The 16,630-nt window shown below is 36.5% G+C and overlaps 2 protein-coding genes across 4 annotated transcripts in view; both read left to right on the forward strand.

Annotated features, from left to right (window-relative positions):
- The first annotated feature begins 32 nt into the window (after nucleotides 1-32).
- LOC129791732 (peflin) lies at nucleotides 33-1,165 on the forward strand. The gene is made up of 4 exons (XM_055830067.1): nucleotides 33-137; nucleotides 304-550; nucleotides 675-818; nucleotides 892-1,165. The coding sequence occupies exons 1-4, from the start codon at nucleotides 126-128 to the stop codon at nucleotides 1,116-1,118; spliced, it is 630 nt and encodes a 209-aa protein (XP_055686042.1). The 5' UTR covers nucleotides 33-125; the 3' UTR covers nucleotides 1,119-1,165.
- Nucleotides 1,166-1,864: 699 nt separating this feature from the next.
- The window catches only part of LOC129791733 (uncharacterized), a 43,267-nt gene continuing 28,501 nt past the window's right edge, over nucleotides 1,865-16,630 (forward strand). For 2 of the 3 annotated variants that reach the window (XM_055830068.1, XM_055830070.1), the window contains exon 1: nucleotides 1,958-2,645. In XM_055830068.1, the coding sequence (XP_055686043.1) occupies nucleotides 2,603-2,645 (43 nt within the window). In that variant the 5' untranslated portion in view covers nucleotides 1,958-2,602. Of the gene's footprint in view, nucleotides 2,646-16,630 lie in introns of all 3 variants that reach the window. The other variant, XM_055830069.1, reaches the window with a different exon arrangement.

The raw sequence follows: 16,630 nt of genomic DNA on the forward strand, positions 1-16,630 counted from the left end.
TACCTGTTAATTTTCTACGCCTACTTGATTTCTCTATATTCGAAAACTTCGGAATTCTGACATTTGACATTTTAGTGTGTGTTTGTGCCCTTCCTTGCTGTTTGAGTTATATTTTTCTCTAAATTATGGCTTATCAGGTGAGTTAAATTCCAATTGGATTCCCCCATTTCCTTTCTTATTTGCTCATCCTTAGGGATTGAATGAGAAATCTCTGTGGTTTTGCTGGAAAAAGGGAAAAATCTTGAAAAAAAAAATTCTGATGACTTCCGATGATTCATTGCAATTACTTCCGGATATTTTCAGGGCTATCAAGGCGGCTACGGGGGATATGGTGGTCAGCAGCCGGGGGGCTACAATCAAAATCAAGGTGGCTATGGGGCACCACCACCTATGATGGGAGGAGCTCCTGGGATTAATCCGGAAACGCAGAGAATTTTCGGAGTTGTTGATCGAGACAGATCCGGAAAGATCAATGCTGAAGAGCTGAAGAGTGCTCTTGTGAATGGACGTGGACAGAATTTCTCTGACACAGCTTGCCGTCTTATGATTGGTTCGTAATTAAAATGCATTTATTAGTGATATGGGAAAGGTTTTTATCACAAGAACGCTAATTTGGACGGATTATGGGCTCTATTCGTGATAAAAGATTTTGATGATAAAAAAATTTTTTTTAGGTATGTTTGACCAGGATCACAGTGGAACGATTGATATTAATGAGTTTGATAGACTCTACACTTACATTAATCAGTGGTTGAATGCATTCAAGAGCTACGATCGTGACTCATCTGGACACATTGACGAAGGAGAATTGAGTTCAGGTAAAACCATCTTTAAAATTAAAATTCATTAGAACTTCAAAATTCTAACGTTTCTCTTTCCAAAAAACCATAGCTTTCCAACAGATGGGATTCCGCTTCTCACCGGACTTTATAAAGTTCCTGGTCAAGAAGAGTGATCCCCAAAATCATCGTGAAATCTCCGTTGATCAGTTTATTGTTCTCTGTGTGCAAATTCAGAGATTCACCGAAGCCTTCCGGCAACGTGACTCGGAGCAAAAAGGAATCATCCAAATAAGTTTTGAGGATTTCATTTCTGTCGCTCTCAGTTGTTCCACGTAAATCTCACACAGTATCCCGGACTCGCGGGCATTCCGTGCTTTACAAAACCGAAAATTTGTATATTTTGAGGCAACTTCTACACGCGCTACATTCGCAGGTATTTCCCGTAAAAAAGCAAAGCTTTCAAATAAATCTCCACAAAAGTGGCCAATAAAAATTCAACAAGTCTTTTTACTTTTGAGTGGTTAACAATTTACCTGGAGGACCGATAATGAGGTTTTGGGGATTTTCTAGGACTTTAGGTATGACTTCTCAGGTAAAATGTCTGACTTTTATGTCTCGGTGCAGAGTGTTTCATTGAAGACTTTGTCGGAGACGTTTATGGACTTTCAGGGGAAAGGTTAATCCTCCGGTAATTTAAGGTAAGTCCTCACTACTTGGAATGAACTGGACTATTCAGTTTTTGAGGTCCTTAAGGAATCTCCTTGTATTACATAGTTATAAAAGAAATCTGGAGCATGAAAGATCGCTTCAAAATTAAATTTTGGAGCAAAATAAGAAAAGTTACACTATAGGGGAGACGAGGGTAAGTTCCGAACCGACTTAGTCGTTTTTACAATGTAGCCCTCGATTTACAAATCAATTTTATTAACGAACTGTTGATGCAAAATTAATTTTGAACTTTCTTGGAAGAATTTCTTGAAAATTCTCTCAAAAAAAAACGTTAGAATTCGTAAGAAATCTTAACAATTTTGAAGATTTTCTCTCACCAGAGGTACCTAGTTGTACCGCGATGTGCTTGAAAAAGATAATACCACGCGCTGTATTGCTGTCTCTTTCAGTTACTTGTGGTTTGGTGCAGTTTTGCAAACGGAGAAGAAGTCCACCGTCAAAGTGGGATCAGCAGTTGTTCGTCGACCGTCAACCGTGTGAGTTGTATTCTGTGCCAGTGCTTTGTTTCTCATTGTGTGGGGTTGCTTGAGAGGCAGAGAGAGAGGTAACAAGTGCATGCACCTCATTGCCGGAATCTCCCACAAGGTGAATCAGGTGTTGTGTGTTGTTGTGCATACATAAGGAGACAGGACAGGATCTGCGGATAAGCGTTTGTGCCAAAAAATAAACATTCAGCATAATTTTTTTTGTGTTTTTTACTCATAAGAAAAAAAGAATCTACCTTAAATTCTTCCATTGAGAACTAACTTCGAGGAGTTGTGTCAGTGTGGGTGATTAAGAAAAAAATAATATTAAAGGAAAAAAAAGTAAAATAAGAAGGTATTGACAGTGGAAATATGCACAGAGGGAGGAATTTAATGTGACGAAAATAGAGTGCAGTTGGGAAAATCGCGCGCGCGTGCGAGAAGGAGAAGGCCATAAGGAATTTTTCGCGTGCACGAAAGGGAAGGTTAATTGAGAGAGAAAAAAATTGTGTGTGAGAGGCTGAGGTATTGCCATTTCATTCATGGACCATAAAGCAAGTGGATGTGTGAGTGAGAGAGGAATACATTGTTTTGCATTGGAGATAATCAACATCATTTGCTGACGTCATGGGTCGCAGGAAAGGAGTCACATCGAAGGCAGCAGCATCAAGTAAGTCTCTCCCAAGCATTGTGTCCTATTTTGCCTACTCCACCCTCATTATTTTTTCTTTTCTTATTTTCTTTCTATTTGAAAGAGAAACTTTTTGAGAGAAAATATCACAAAATGGTCAATTACTAGTTAAGTTTTTTTTCTTGGGAGTGGGAGAAGAATGCCTGGTAAGAGTTTGTGGCTCCAAACGAGTCATGGCGAAAATATTTCGTAAAATCAGGTGGCGCGACACTTTGTTCATTGTCGCATGAAATTGCCGCGGGGTGGGGACACCCTCGCATGACGCTCACATCGGGTGGCCACCATTATTCCCAATAAGTTCCATAACAAGAAGAAGATCTTAAAGCGTCGAGGGGGGAGACAAAACAAAGATGAATGGCGTATGAATCACACTATGGGTGATTCCCTCGCAATTGCGTGGCATTTGAGGAGATTTCCGAGACGAAGGTGAGGAGATATGTTGGAAAGAATGGGTGGAGCTAATGTGTAGCAGGAAATTGGTCTTTTCTCGCGCGCGCAAGATCTCTCAATAAGTATGAAAAATCTTGGCGAAACATTTGGGTTGTTTTTGTACCATTCAACAACGGGGCAAACCCACGCAACGCATAGAACTTTTTGGTTGAGAAGGAGAATTTCGGGGCGACAAAATTGGCAAAATGCGAGTGCCTCTCAACTATATACACATGTGTGTGAATTGCTGCTGACTTCGTTACGTAAGGGAATTCCCGCATACAGTCGCGCCGATGAAGCTTGAAAAATGATGAAAGGCGCGCACACAGGGAGAACCCCCTCGGCTGCTCTATGCTCTGTTGGCACGCATACAGGCACACGGTGTAGAAATATCTAGTTTCATTAGTGAAATGCTCGGCGCCTTAGAGCTTGTTGCATGCTTCTCGTTTTTTTTTCTTCATAACTCGTGAGTCGTCTCTTGGCTCCCAAAGCTTGTCTTTTTTTTTCGCAGCAGTCAGTGGGGTTTCTTGGGGCCACACCACGGCTTCAAAATTCACCGTCCGTTACACTCATGTCACAAGATTTTCGTCTTTCGACGCTTCGACCGCGATCATGATGATAAGATTTAATATTGTGTGCTGAAGTCAAGATTAGCTGAATCAGGAAATAACATAGAGTCAAGCAAATGTTTACCCATTACCTCATTCATGAGGCAATTCACTTTTGAAGCACGTTAAGGGGACCCTGGACTTATATACCTACATTTCAGTAGTTTTAAAAGAAAAATTTGACCTACTTGACCACAGTCTCCCCTATTCGTAATATATTTTCAACTTAAACCCTTTATTGGATGACATATTGGCGAGTCAGCCTACACCTTATTTGAAAATTGATCCCTGGGTGGCTCCTCATGGCTTGTTATGCTGATTAAATGAAGCTCGCTTGCCCTCTGCAGCCTTTGTCTCCAATCGGCGAAAAAGAGACATTCCTTGCGTCTGTGCATTCTGCAATATTGAGTTCGGTGGCAAAGTCGCACAATCAATTTTAATTGCAATTAGGGGGACTTTACACATCGAAATTGGTGCAATTCACCATTCAATTATTCAAGAAAAACAATTGCTAAAGTGCCTCGGGGCCTTCTTTTGTGCAATATATAGGAGGAGAATGCCACTGTTGACCTCTTTCGTCAGGGATTCACCCCATTTGCTTGTAAAAATAAAGGAATTAATTCGCGCAATACATTTATACCTTTAATTTGTAGTATTAAATAAATTGAATAAAAGAAAATTTAGCTGAAAAGAAAGAGTTTTTAAATGGTTATATCCTGCAAAAAAGGATCCATTAAAGAAGGTTTTCTAAGTTAGCCATCTTGAGAATTCTAAAACAGTAACAGTTTTACAAGAACTTAAAGCAATCAAACAGTTATTCAAATTTGCAAGCATTGAAAGAAAGATGTCTTAAATCCAATGAAATCCTCGATTTTAGTTTTGGGACCTAGTGTTTGAAAAGTATTAACAGAGGATCATCCAAACTTGAAAAACTTAAATCATCTTGGGGTCAATTCAGTTAAAAATCTTTTCTTTTCAACTAAGAAGTTGCTGGAATATTTTGTCAGTTGTGTTGGTGTTTTAAAACTCTAAAAAAGGAAAAAAAAACTATCAAAATCTTGGAATATTTGAATTAGAATACATGAATTTTTGAAAAGAAAGGAAATGATTTTTAATCAGAATTCCGACATTTTTCTTACTTTAGTTTTTGTGAATCTAAGAAACATAAGAAACGTAACAAGATCCGATTTAGATAATTTCTTCCGTTTCTTCCTAATCATTTAGATTTTTATAAAACAATATTTTGTTGACATTTTGAAATAAAAAATAAATAAACTTTCAAACTCCTTAAACTTTCTTCTTTCTTGTAAATATCTTGATTAAATTAATCTTGAAATTCTTTTTTTCATATTTCAAAATGTCAAGAAACGACTTTTTTATATTCATCTATAAAAGAAAAACAAAAAATACTGTTCTAAAAATATATTTTTTTAAGTAGTTTAAAATGAATAAAAAAAAAGACAAAAACTTTCAGATTCTTATAAGATTTTTCACAAAATCGACCTTTATTTCTTAGATTTCTATCATACTTTCTTTCGATGTACTAGAATAAGAATAACAAGAATTACATAATCTATCACATTTATTTGCACTTAAATAGATATATTATGTATGTCAGTTCAAACAGATAAATTACAAAGAAAAAGCATAATTTTTCATTGCCGTACTGTCGTTAAAATCAACAAGAAACCTTCATTAAATAAAAAAAATCTCAATATAACAATTAAAAAATCACCTGCTTTCTTAAATCACGTCCGAAATGGAAATTCCTGGAATAATGTACGGCGGGAATATTCCAGGGACTGATTAATTGCTTTATACCTTGAGGCGAAATATTGCAATCAGTTGTGGAAATTCGAAGGGGGGCAATGGGGGTACCTTTTGGAAGAGAAATATCGTACAAAAGTGAGGAGAAACAACAAGTATGTACGCAATGAAATGCCCAAAAAGAAACACCGACAGTGTGGAGTCAACCGAGAGCAGGTGTTATTGTCAAATTAATTCAGTATGGCAACGCAAAGTGTACATTTTGGCCATTTTTGCCAGAATTTATTTCCAACTCGATGGGGTTTTGCTGTGAAGAGAAGGGAAAACACGATGAGAGGGTGCAAAAGAAGTGGCGAGGGGTTCCCTTCGGTGTCTTCTTCTCTCGGAATACCTCTTGTGGAGTTTCCCTTCTCTCTGTGAAGCTTTTTTTCTTTCTTTCTCCTTTATATTTACTTTGATTATTCTCCATAATTTTTTTTCTGTGTTAAGGTAGGAATATCTCAGGTCGACAGGCTTTATTATGTAGAAGAAGAAGAAAAAAAGAAGAAGAGAGAGAGGAGCCTCCTATATAACATTAATTTTTACCTCTCGCATCTAGCAAATGATTTCTCATGTCATACGGCTAAAGGCCTCACCACAGACGGAATAAGAAGGCGAAGATGAGGGACTTGATGGCTGTTGGGGTTTTGCTCTTTTCTTTTCTTCACATTTTTTTATCCCTCCACTTTCTGCCGCCTTCTCCGGTGTGCTGCTACACACCTCATATACGTACGCTCTAGGGGGGAGACGCAGGGGGCTTACCTTTTAAAGGTTCCACCGATGGAAAGGAATAGGTTTTTGCTTTGGTTTATCGGAGTTCTCTTGTGCATCGCTCCCCGTTCGTCGGTTCACAGTTTAGTAATTTCCAGTCATCTCTCCACAGACGAGTAGAGTCAGCCTGGCGGCCAATGTTGGGTATATGATGGTGCAGTGGAGGCAATATGGTGGAAGGAGACCAAGAGATTGGGATGAAACTTGTCTCTTTTGTGTTGATTTAGTTACAATCCCTAATACATAAAAGGTCTCTCCTTCATACATAATCTCCACTCTTGAACTCATACCTACATCTACAATATGTATAAATTGCTTATATATGTTGCCTCATTTTCGAATGTTCCATGCCTTCGTTGGAAACACGGAGATTTTGATATTTTGAAGCACGGTGCTTTTCTTTCTTTTTTTTCTTTCTTTTCTTGCGCCGCACAGGTATCTCCCAGAGGTCTTCTCTATAATGGATGTTTCGTTGTTGTCTTTTTTTTGTTGTTGTCCAACTCCTCTCTGTTGCCTCATCCACTAGCTAGACACTCCATGACGATATACATATATTCTGTGATTTGGAAGAGACAAAAAGCGATGATGATGAAAAAGAGTCTTCATTTGTTCCACCGGGCGAGATTTCATCGTCATTCGCCTTTGGTCTTTTGTGGCTCTCCACTCTTTGATGTCTTCTAATACACAACAATATGACGCCTCCATGCCGGCATCCGCTGCCGCCATCAGATTGTACGATTATGCGAGACATGTAACGAGAAGAGAGCGTCCAATGCCTCTCTATTGACTCAAAAACCGCTTCATCCTTTCTGGTCATCCATTGAAATTTTTGCACTGATCTCTTTTAAAGAATTGATGCTCTCGCGCGCGGAGGTACAGTTACATCTGCCGAGAGCTTTTGCCATAAACCTAAGAATATGTTTCATGTCTCAAATTATATATGTATGTATAGAAGTATTTAAGGAAATTCTCTGTGTTTTTGTTCATTTTGAATTTTGAGTTAGGGTAATACTTTTGAGAGTTTCTAAAGATTAGAAAACAAAGAGTCAAAAGCAAGGAAAAATGTTTTCTTATGGTGGAAACTTTTCTTTTAGGATTCATGTAATGTAAAAAGAATTAAAATTTCGTTTAGTGTTAATTTCTTAATTTTCTTCAATAACTATAATCTTAAATTTTCTGTAGTGAAAAAATAAAGTTTTTTTTTTTGCTAAATGTTTATTATCTTCAGAAATATTCAATATAAAATAGTACGGGATTGTTCTATAAATAAGGAAACTGACTTTTAATAAACTAATGAGGCTTTGAGGTAGCCCACCGTATGATCTTTCCCAGATTCCTTGTTTAACCTGCAGGCCGCCAAGACCTTGGAGCTTCCTTAGAGCGCCAAGGTGGGGTCGTTGAACGACCCCAAGAAGGAAGTCGATTTTCTCATAAACCATACAATCGGGAACTGTCGGGTCACTACCTTTAGACTCCTTATATAGTCCTCTTGCCCCTTGCATCACAAATTCGCCACCCGGAAACACGCAGAAGAAGATATTAGGGAAAAACATTTTTCACTCCTTTTTCACACTTTCTTCGTGAGAAATTTGCCACGAAGTTGACCGCAACTGCTTTTTTTTTTTCACTATTTCCCCACATTCCCCTCACTTCCCGCACCGTGATAAATGGCAATATTTCTCGAATATTCTTTATTGTTTTGCACATTTATATGCTTCTAATTATGTTTTATGTTGTTTATGTTACTTATTCGCGATAATTCTGACACTGAGATGGTAAAGTGAGAAAGTAAACACAACCCTTCAACCCCCTTCAACCATATGATTTATGATGTGACTAACTTCATTCTAAGAAAATTTCCGCAGCATGGCCGTTACACCAATTTTTGAATTCCCTTCTTCTACATTTTCCTTAATAACTTTTCTTGTGGTGGTCGGATTGAACTGAAATTTTTACACAACCTCCTCAGATAACCAAGGAACTTATTTCCAAAAGATGGGAACGCTAACTTTTATATTTATTAAGTTATAGCACGAAAAATAGGGCTGGGGTCGTTCAACGACCCCGCTTGGCGGCCTAGAGGTTAAGGTTAGCTTTTATGACAAAAATACTAAACCTCTTTTTTTTTAAAATTAACGGTCATTCCATACGGAAACGAGTAAGCTCCTTTCGTTTAACAATTAAGTCTGAAATCATTATTTGCCATTTTTTAAAATCTAAATTACCTTCTATTTACCTTTTGAATTTTGCTCTCATTAACTCAGGGGTCAGAGTTAAGTAGTTCTTTTTCCAAAAGACGACACGTAATTGATGGGTTTTTGAGATCACATCTAATGAGAGCTGATGTGAACTCCTTCTGGGTACCATACAACCACCATCGTAGACTTTAATATTTAAGGTACTTATATACCTAACTTACCAACGTATATCCTGCATGGAAATCCCCCGCAACCTGACTTATTGATTCGCATTAATTATATAGAATCAAGAGGAAGAGAGAGAGAGAGATGTTGAACGAAGAAGTGGATGGTTTTGGTGGTTAAAGGTGTTCACTCCTTGCATTGGCTATAAATAAGCAATCAATGATGGGGTTTTATACGAGAAATGCTCAACAGAGAGGACTGAGTTGCGGAGGGAAAAACATCGCGCACCGGAGGAAGATATCTCATTTGTGATTCGTAATTCTCCTTTTGGCTCTTCTTACCTCTTCGTCTTTTTTGGCGGGGATCTTTAAATGTGTGTGGATGAATAATACCACCTGTCTGATCTCGAAGGTGTCCATCGTAAAAGTTGGCGGATTGTTTCATGGTCTTGTTTCTTATTCCTTCTCTTTCGTCTTTGCCTTTTTTTTTGCTTGTGCTATCCACATGTGTGCCTTTACCTTCACTCGCCATACGTAATTTATCTTATGGGTTGGTGGTTTTTTTTTCTTCGTCGTTTTGTGCGTCTTCAGGAACCCACCGTCGACGGAGATCTCTCTGGAGACTCATCTTAAATGTAGCGTGCTAAAAATTTTCCTCACTCCAGCTGCCATGGGGTCTTGGTGGCTTCTTTTTTTTTTCAACAGATCCAAGCATATTTGCCTCTAGTGGAGTGAAAAAGTGTCGCTTCACAACCAGTTTCAATCGATTTGGTGTGATTGAGGAATGCTCCAAAGAAAATCATAAGTAGTTGAAGATCCCGCGCTACTGTGTTAAGTGCCTCAAACCGACCCAAAACCACATTGAGAAATAAAGTTGTTTCAAGTCGAAAATCCTAATCAACTTTAGGGGATTCCTAGTTTCTCCATAATGTAATCTGTACACCACAAAACCTCGTCTTTCCTGCTTCTAATTTTCTCGTTTTTTGTTGGTAGTGTCTGCGACCTTTGAAAGTCTCACATGTTTAGTATGATGGGGGGTACAAAGAGGTAACATCTTGAGGTGTTTTCATTATATACATAACATGCTTCATTCTTCTTTTTTCCATGTCACTGCATGTGGAACAATTAGAGAGACGTTGGGTTGGACGTAAGTGTGTGTTGGAGGAAAGTCTCTTTAATGAGGGACAACCAGACATGCTAAAACCCATTCCAAATGACTCGTACACCTCCTCATGTGATATTTTATTGTAATTTTTGCGCCACGTGTTATTGAGTGTCTGGGGCTTGTTGATATTTTTATACATAATACATTTTCAACCGAATGATTAAGTACTTTCCAATAGTGCAACAGTATATTTATCTCAGACCCAGAGCACCAGTCTGTTTGGCATTTTCTTCTTCTTCATTACTTCTTATATAGATACATACACTGCCCTAAAAAAGTTTCTAGGTGAGCTGAAATGGTTTATTTTTAAGGTTTGAAATGGATATATTTTCAAATCTACTTAACCGTTTTTTTAAATCTATCAGTTTTAGAAAGAAATATTTCTCACCTTTCCAAGACTGGTTCATATTTCTTAAATTTTCATTTAATCTCTTGCGAATTGTCCGCTAGTGCACCGATTTTGACAAATAGATTATCGTTGGAAAGGTAAATTAATTTCTTATCTAAATCTGATTTTGTTTAAATCGGTTAAGAAGTTTAATTGTAACGGTAATCTTAGTGAAAAACTAAGGCTGTGGTCAACTTATTTGAATAAATATGGGTTTACTAAAATGACCGCCGCAATCAAACTGCTGAACCGATTTTAACAAATTTACCAGTTTTAGAAAGTTAAGAAATGTACCTTTCCAAAACTGGTTGATTTCTGAAAATCGGTTAACCAGAGCAACTTGAATTTCCCTAGAAAAATACGAAATTTTCATTCATCCGGAAACTTTTGGCGGGTAGTGTAAGTACATAGCAAACATATGTGAGGGATGTCAATAGAAAAAAATTATGGGGAAAGCTTAGAAAGAGGAAAAAAAAACTAGCACACACAGTTCAAAAGAAAGTCTCCTCCCAGCGAGGAAATTCTCCCATAGACACATGTGAGGTTTCCATTTCATAATGCACACTCAATTTTTTTTTCAACAGCCAGACAAATCCGAATAAATTCCCCAAAAAAAAAGTGAGACATAAAGTAAGGAAGAGAGCTATATTTGACTGTGAGGAAGAAGAAAAAAATGTTAAGCATCACAGCATAAACAGCATAGACAAAAGTAGGAGTCACCCAAATAAGTGGCAACTTTTATTACAACATACACCGAATATTTTATCGTTTTCACCTTCTCGGAGACTTCCTCAAAATTCAATGTGTAATGCAAAAACGATTTCTTATTATACATACATATGTAGGTAACTACCTTCTCGACCCATTCATTTTCACATGTCGTACATTTTGTGACCAATACATTTGGGTCTCTCAAGTTTGTTTTGTTGTATTTTCTCGATTGATTTCTTCGTGAGGCTTTTAACCTTTTTTTTCTCTCTCGCGAAGCCATGTTGTGCATAATTTTTCGTTGTAATATATCTATATACGTACACATATGTGTGAAATACGAGCTTGGTTATTTTTTTGCCAACTCTGTCGCAATTTTAGCCCGAAGAGGTATTTTACTTTTGGAAAAATATAGAGCGAAAATTAGTGGAAAAATTTTTATTTCAAAGGAAACACCTCCAAAGTGTGGATAAACACGTTTTTTCGGAGTGATTTATGGGACTCCTTTTCATGGCATTTAATTTTGTAGCTTAATATCTGACATTTTGTACTCTATGCCAATCGAATGGTGCTATCGATTGAGCGTTGTAGATTTCGTTGGTCCGTAAGATTGATTAGGTGATTAGAATTTATTAGGAATATGTTGTAAAGTTGGAAGCTTTTAGGAATGCTGGAGAAATCTCCCAACCTGTTGCAGCATAAATATGTTTTTGGTTAACTTTTGGAAAATTCTCTCAATTCTTCATTAACAATTTAAAGATTTGTTGATTTAGTTCAATTTTATCAGCTAAATAAATAAATCCTTAAATTAATAAATAAAAAAAAAACATAATTTAACGTTTTTGAGATAAAGGATCTTACTCCTGATTTTCTAAGCTCTTATCAGCGAAAGTCTAAAAAGTTTTTCTCTGAATTACTAATTGAAGATTAAAAAATTCCTAATTTAAACAAGTAATTAATTAAGAAAAGACGAAGCTAAGTTCTAAAAACAGTAAGCTTTTGAAGATTCTTTAAGAAAAAAAAATGAGATAAAATCTGAAACATTAAGAAAAAACCCCAATATAAAAATAATAAAACAAATGTATGACTGTTTTGGGATAAAAATTAGGATAATCGGAAAGCAACCTTAAATATTTTTATGAGGATTAATATTTCTCAAAAAGATCAACTTAATTGATTTATAAAAGGTTTTCTTCTATGTTTTATTAATGTAGAGCCAATAAGAAGACATAATCAAGGAGCAAATGTTGTTGAGTAAGAGAAAAGAATTCTTAAATATAATCCAAAAATCATTTCTCCAATTTTCCTTATTCTACAAACAATAAATCTTAAAAAATATTTTTTTTTTGTGTTGAAGAAAAACTTTATTTTTTCTTTAAATTCTGAAGACAAAATACTTCTCAAACAATGGGCCTTATTCAGCGACCAAGAAACCCTTGAAATTCGCTTGAAATCTTGAAATTTCAGTACAAAATTTAAAGATTTCAAGGGTTTCTTGGTCGCTGAATTAGGCCCAATAGCTCATTTTACAAATTAGATTTCTTTACAAAAACATAAAAATTAGGTATAAAATAAACTTAAAATTAATCCCTAATAAATAATTTTATCAAAAATATTCCTCAGATCTCTTTATACAAAAGTATTCCAAAGAATTAATCTAGATCCGTTTGAAGTTGAATTCAATTCATCTTTAATCATCCTTACCTAAGCGAAATATGTATGAATATATATATATTGCTATATATAGGTATATAATTTTCTCGGAATTCAAAGAAACGACCAAACTCTCGAAACTCTGACCCTGGTGGATGGTGTTGAGTATGATGAAGTAAAAAAAAACTCTAAAGTAAAAGAGAAGCGTTCGGATTTCCTCGATGTTTCTGTGTATTGTGAGGGAATTCCTGCGAATTGGTGTGACGCCTTTGTTCTCCGGAGGTGGTTGGGTCGAGATAAAATTGAAAATGTGGCGACGTGAGCGGCTGAGGTGCGCACAAGGGGACGCCGAGGGAGACCTAATTAAGGAATGAGAAGCATCAGAGAGGGCCCATTACCGATGAAGGGAGGACAGTACAGTGTCGCACATGTGCATTCCGTATTATAATTCGATTTCATGTGGGTGAAAAAATGTTCTCTTTACGCGCCTATGTGGTGGTGCAAATGTGTGGATGTGTGCGTGTGTTTCTCCACTTTGTCTTGTGAGTTCATTGGTTTGGCGCCAACTTGACGATTTGAGTCTCTCGAGAGAGGAATCTCTTTCGACGTAAAACATGTTTTGTGTAAATCATTCGACTTTTATCTCATGCCATCCCTCTCCCACTTGTTGACTTGTTGACTCCCAAAGAATCCATTGGGTGTCTCCTCAGCGGCGGCGGTATCTCTACTCTAGAAACAACACCAAAAGAGAAGGACGGGAACGGTTATACTTTTTTTCAGTGAGAAGAAATTATAGCTTTGCCATCGTGTCTCCAACCAACACATCATCAATTACATTTTCTTATATACACGTACCCGCTCTTTTGCCCCTTCTTCTTCTTCTTCATCATCTTCCTCCCAACACCATGAGAATCCCCCTTTGGTAGAGTCTCTCTGTGTAATTCCATCTTTGGTGGAACTCCCGTGCGTCCCCCGGTGTATACGTGTCGTCCCGTAAGACACAATGGGTGCAACGGAGATGGCAATATGGAGAAGACTCCGTCTTGCGGAGATGGCAGTGAATGATTTTGGTCCTTTGGGCAATCCGGTTCGTCTTTTGTTTTATTCATACCCACCAAAGCCCCGTGGGGTGGTGCGAAGGAGAAGGATATGCGGTTGTGCGGCCTAGGTATGAGAGGTAGTGAATGACATGCGAGGTATTAGACAAAGGCATGTGCGAAAAGGGAATATAATCTGATACGAAAAACGCTTAGACGGATGGTAAAGAGCGCTGTGAGGGAAATCTGAGAAAATTCTCATGCGTGCCCGCGGAATTGTCTCTTCGTTTGCAATTATTGCCCTTCCCATTGAATTTCTTCTTAACCCTTTCAAGATGGACTGTATACACTTTGGAGCATTTCTATTTCTTCCTATTGCTTAACAGTGGCGCCACTTGTTCCATCGTGGAAAATTGCATTGAACATCAAATTATGAAGAAAACACAACTTGAATCAAATTTTGCATCATAAGAAAAGTTGTTCAGAATAAAATTTTGAATCATTCCTGAAAATTTGGAGGTTGTGTTACGTTTTTTGATGTTTAATTTTTTTTTAATAATTCATTGTATAGTACACGTTTTTGGCTCTAGCTCCCACAATTTTTGAGTTATCGACTTCAAATCGGAAGCAAATGAAAATTTTTGAGTTTTTCTACATTTTGCTTTTTTCCGCATTGAGATATCTCAACCCAGTCAAAAGATAAAGACGATCAAACACAGACATTAACCTTTGCTATCTAAGACATAGTATTACAAAGAAGGGCGAAAGTGCCAAAATCGTTTCGGCCCTTCCTCATTTGAGGGGAAGGTAGATGGCGCATGAGGTCTTTTTAAGGAAATTTGGGGGTAAGTAGAATAATAAAATATAATAAATATTCTATTCTTTCTCAAATCTTTTTCTTTTAGGAATGTTTTTATTTTGAATAATTTTCCACATTCTCTTAAAAAGGCTTTGCAGAAATTAAAAAAAAAATCTGGTCATATAAGGGTTAATCGCCCAATTGTTTTTTCAAAATGTAATAATTTTGATAAATTCAATAAAGAATTTCCTTCGAAACTTAATTTTCCAAAATTTCTTTCTGGTTTTTGATTTCGATCTTTAGTAGATTTTCCCTTTAAACCATTTGGCCCTAAAAGGGTTAATCAGTTCGAAATTTACTTCAGTTGCAACACAATCTAAGTGTACAGTACACACATAGAGCTGTAGCTGGATTTAATGGGAGGAAATGGTTAAATAGCGACGAGTAAGCAGAGTCACTTGAGGCTAAATGAATAACAGGGTGAATGTGGGTGGACGAAGTATGTTGAGGAGGAGAGAGATTGAAGAAGAAAAAACAAACCAAGACGAGGCAGAAATATGAAATGATCGGAATGTGTTTGGGGGCTTAAAATAAAGAAAAAATCAACTACAGTTGAATCACAGCTTTGCGCCCGAATTTTGCGAAAAAAGAGGATTTTTGCGCGAGTATGACGCGAGATTTTCCGTCTCCGAGGTGTTTCACACATCCAATTCCACGAGGAATTAGTTGTTAAGCAATAAAATTATATATCGCACTCTTGGTGCTTTTTTTCGTGGTATGATGGAGAAGAAAAAAGCACAACGTGTAGTCCAATGTCAACGGGTTCCCTCCTACTCGTCGTCGTAGACGTGGTGATTGAAAGAAAGGAATTCTCCGGAGCTGGAGATATTTAAATTAAGCATCCAATCTTTGTTCTTTAGGCAAGAGCGCATATATAGTAGCTCCAAAGCTACCCTGTGTATATCAACCTAGAATTCCAAATTTTTCACTGAGAGATCCGGAATGGTGGGGGCCTGCTTGATTGCTTACGTCAAAGCATAAAAGAGAGACATTATAGACTCAAGACATGGACCCATAGTTTGCTTATTAGATAATTACTAACGGACATATCATGAGACCAGTAGCTGGACTTTTTTTCTCATTCATTTTAAATTTAAATAAAAATGATTTCTTTCGACTCCTAATTTATTGCGTGGATGCCAAACTCACCACTCTGTGGCGTCCTTGAGGATTATACATATTTCATGAAAATGCGGTGACAATATTTGTAGAAGCCAGACAAAGACGCTGACTCTTTGAATATTTTCACAGATGACAACGCGTGTGTTTGAAAAAAAAAATTCTTTCTCAAACACATTCGATCGGGAAAATGTAAATAATCGCATTTTTTTCAAAAGCAACATTTGGATTTTCCACCACGCATCTTGTATTTTAAGCTTTTTTCTGCAATAATTTATTACCCTCAGAATATCTCATTCTCTGAGGAATCCCGCAATGGATTTTCCGTTTTTTTTTAATTTTGAGATAGAGGTCGATTCTGTCAAAAATCTTTTATTTTATTTTCTTACAATTCGTTAGTTATAAGATTTGACGTATTCTTTATCTTACAAGATTTTGTCAGTTGGTTTCAATTTTTGCAAATTATTCTTCAACTTAAGGAACTTTAAACTTAAAAATTTGGAAAAACTCTGCAATAAAAAAACTAAAGGATTTTTGACAGAATCGATCTCTTGAATTGAATTAAAATTTCTTTTAAGATGAGCTTTCGGTGTAATATTTAGTTAAAAAAAATAATTATCCTTTTTTATGGATTAGAAACTAAATAAAAAAAATAAATTTCACACATAAGACTCTGTCCAAAATTATTCTGTTACAACTTTAAAGTTTTTAAAAGATTTTGATAGTTGATGTTTTTAAATTGTTCTGTTATTGTTCCATTAAAGAAAAACAAAAGGATTTCTTGTTACATAAAAGAGTGAGAAAATTTATTAAAGAGCCCTGGAAAAGTAATTTTCCTTCAAAAATATGAATAAAAAAATAACCTGTCAAAATCTTATAAGATTTTTCATTGAATAGGTACCTAAAACCTTCTAACTGACAAATTTCAAGAAAAGAAAAGTTTTTCAACAGAATCGATCACATATTTTTGTTTTTCTTCAAGTTCTTTAACTGAATCGTGGGGAGTTTTGTGCAGTTTTTTTTTCAAAGTTTTCAGCACCGAAATTTTGAATATTTTTG

Source organism: Lutzomyia longipalpis, chromosome 3, assembly GCF_024334085.1.
Source record: "Lutzomyia longipalpis isolate SR_M1_2022 chromosome 3, ASM2433408v1".
In the NCBI taxonomy this organism is placed as follows: Eukaryota; Metazoa; Arthropoda; class Insecta; order Diptera; family Psychodidae; genus Lutzomyia; species Lutzomyia longipalpis.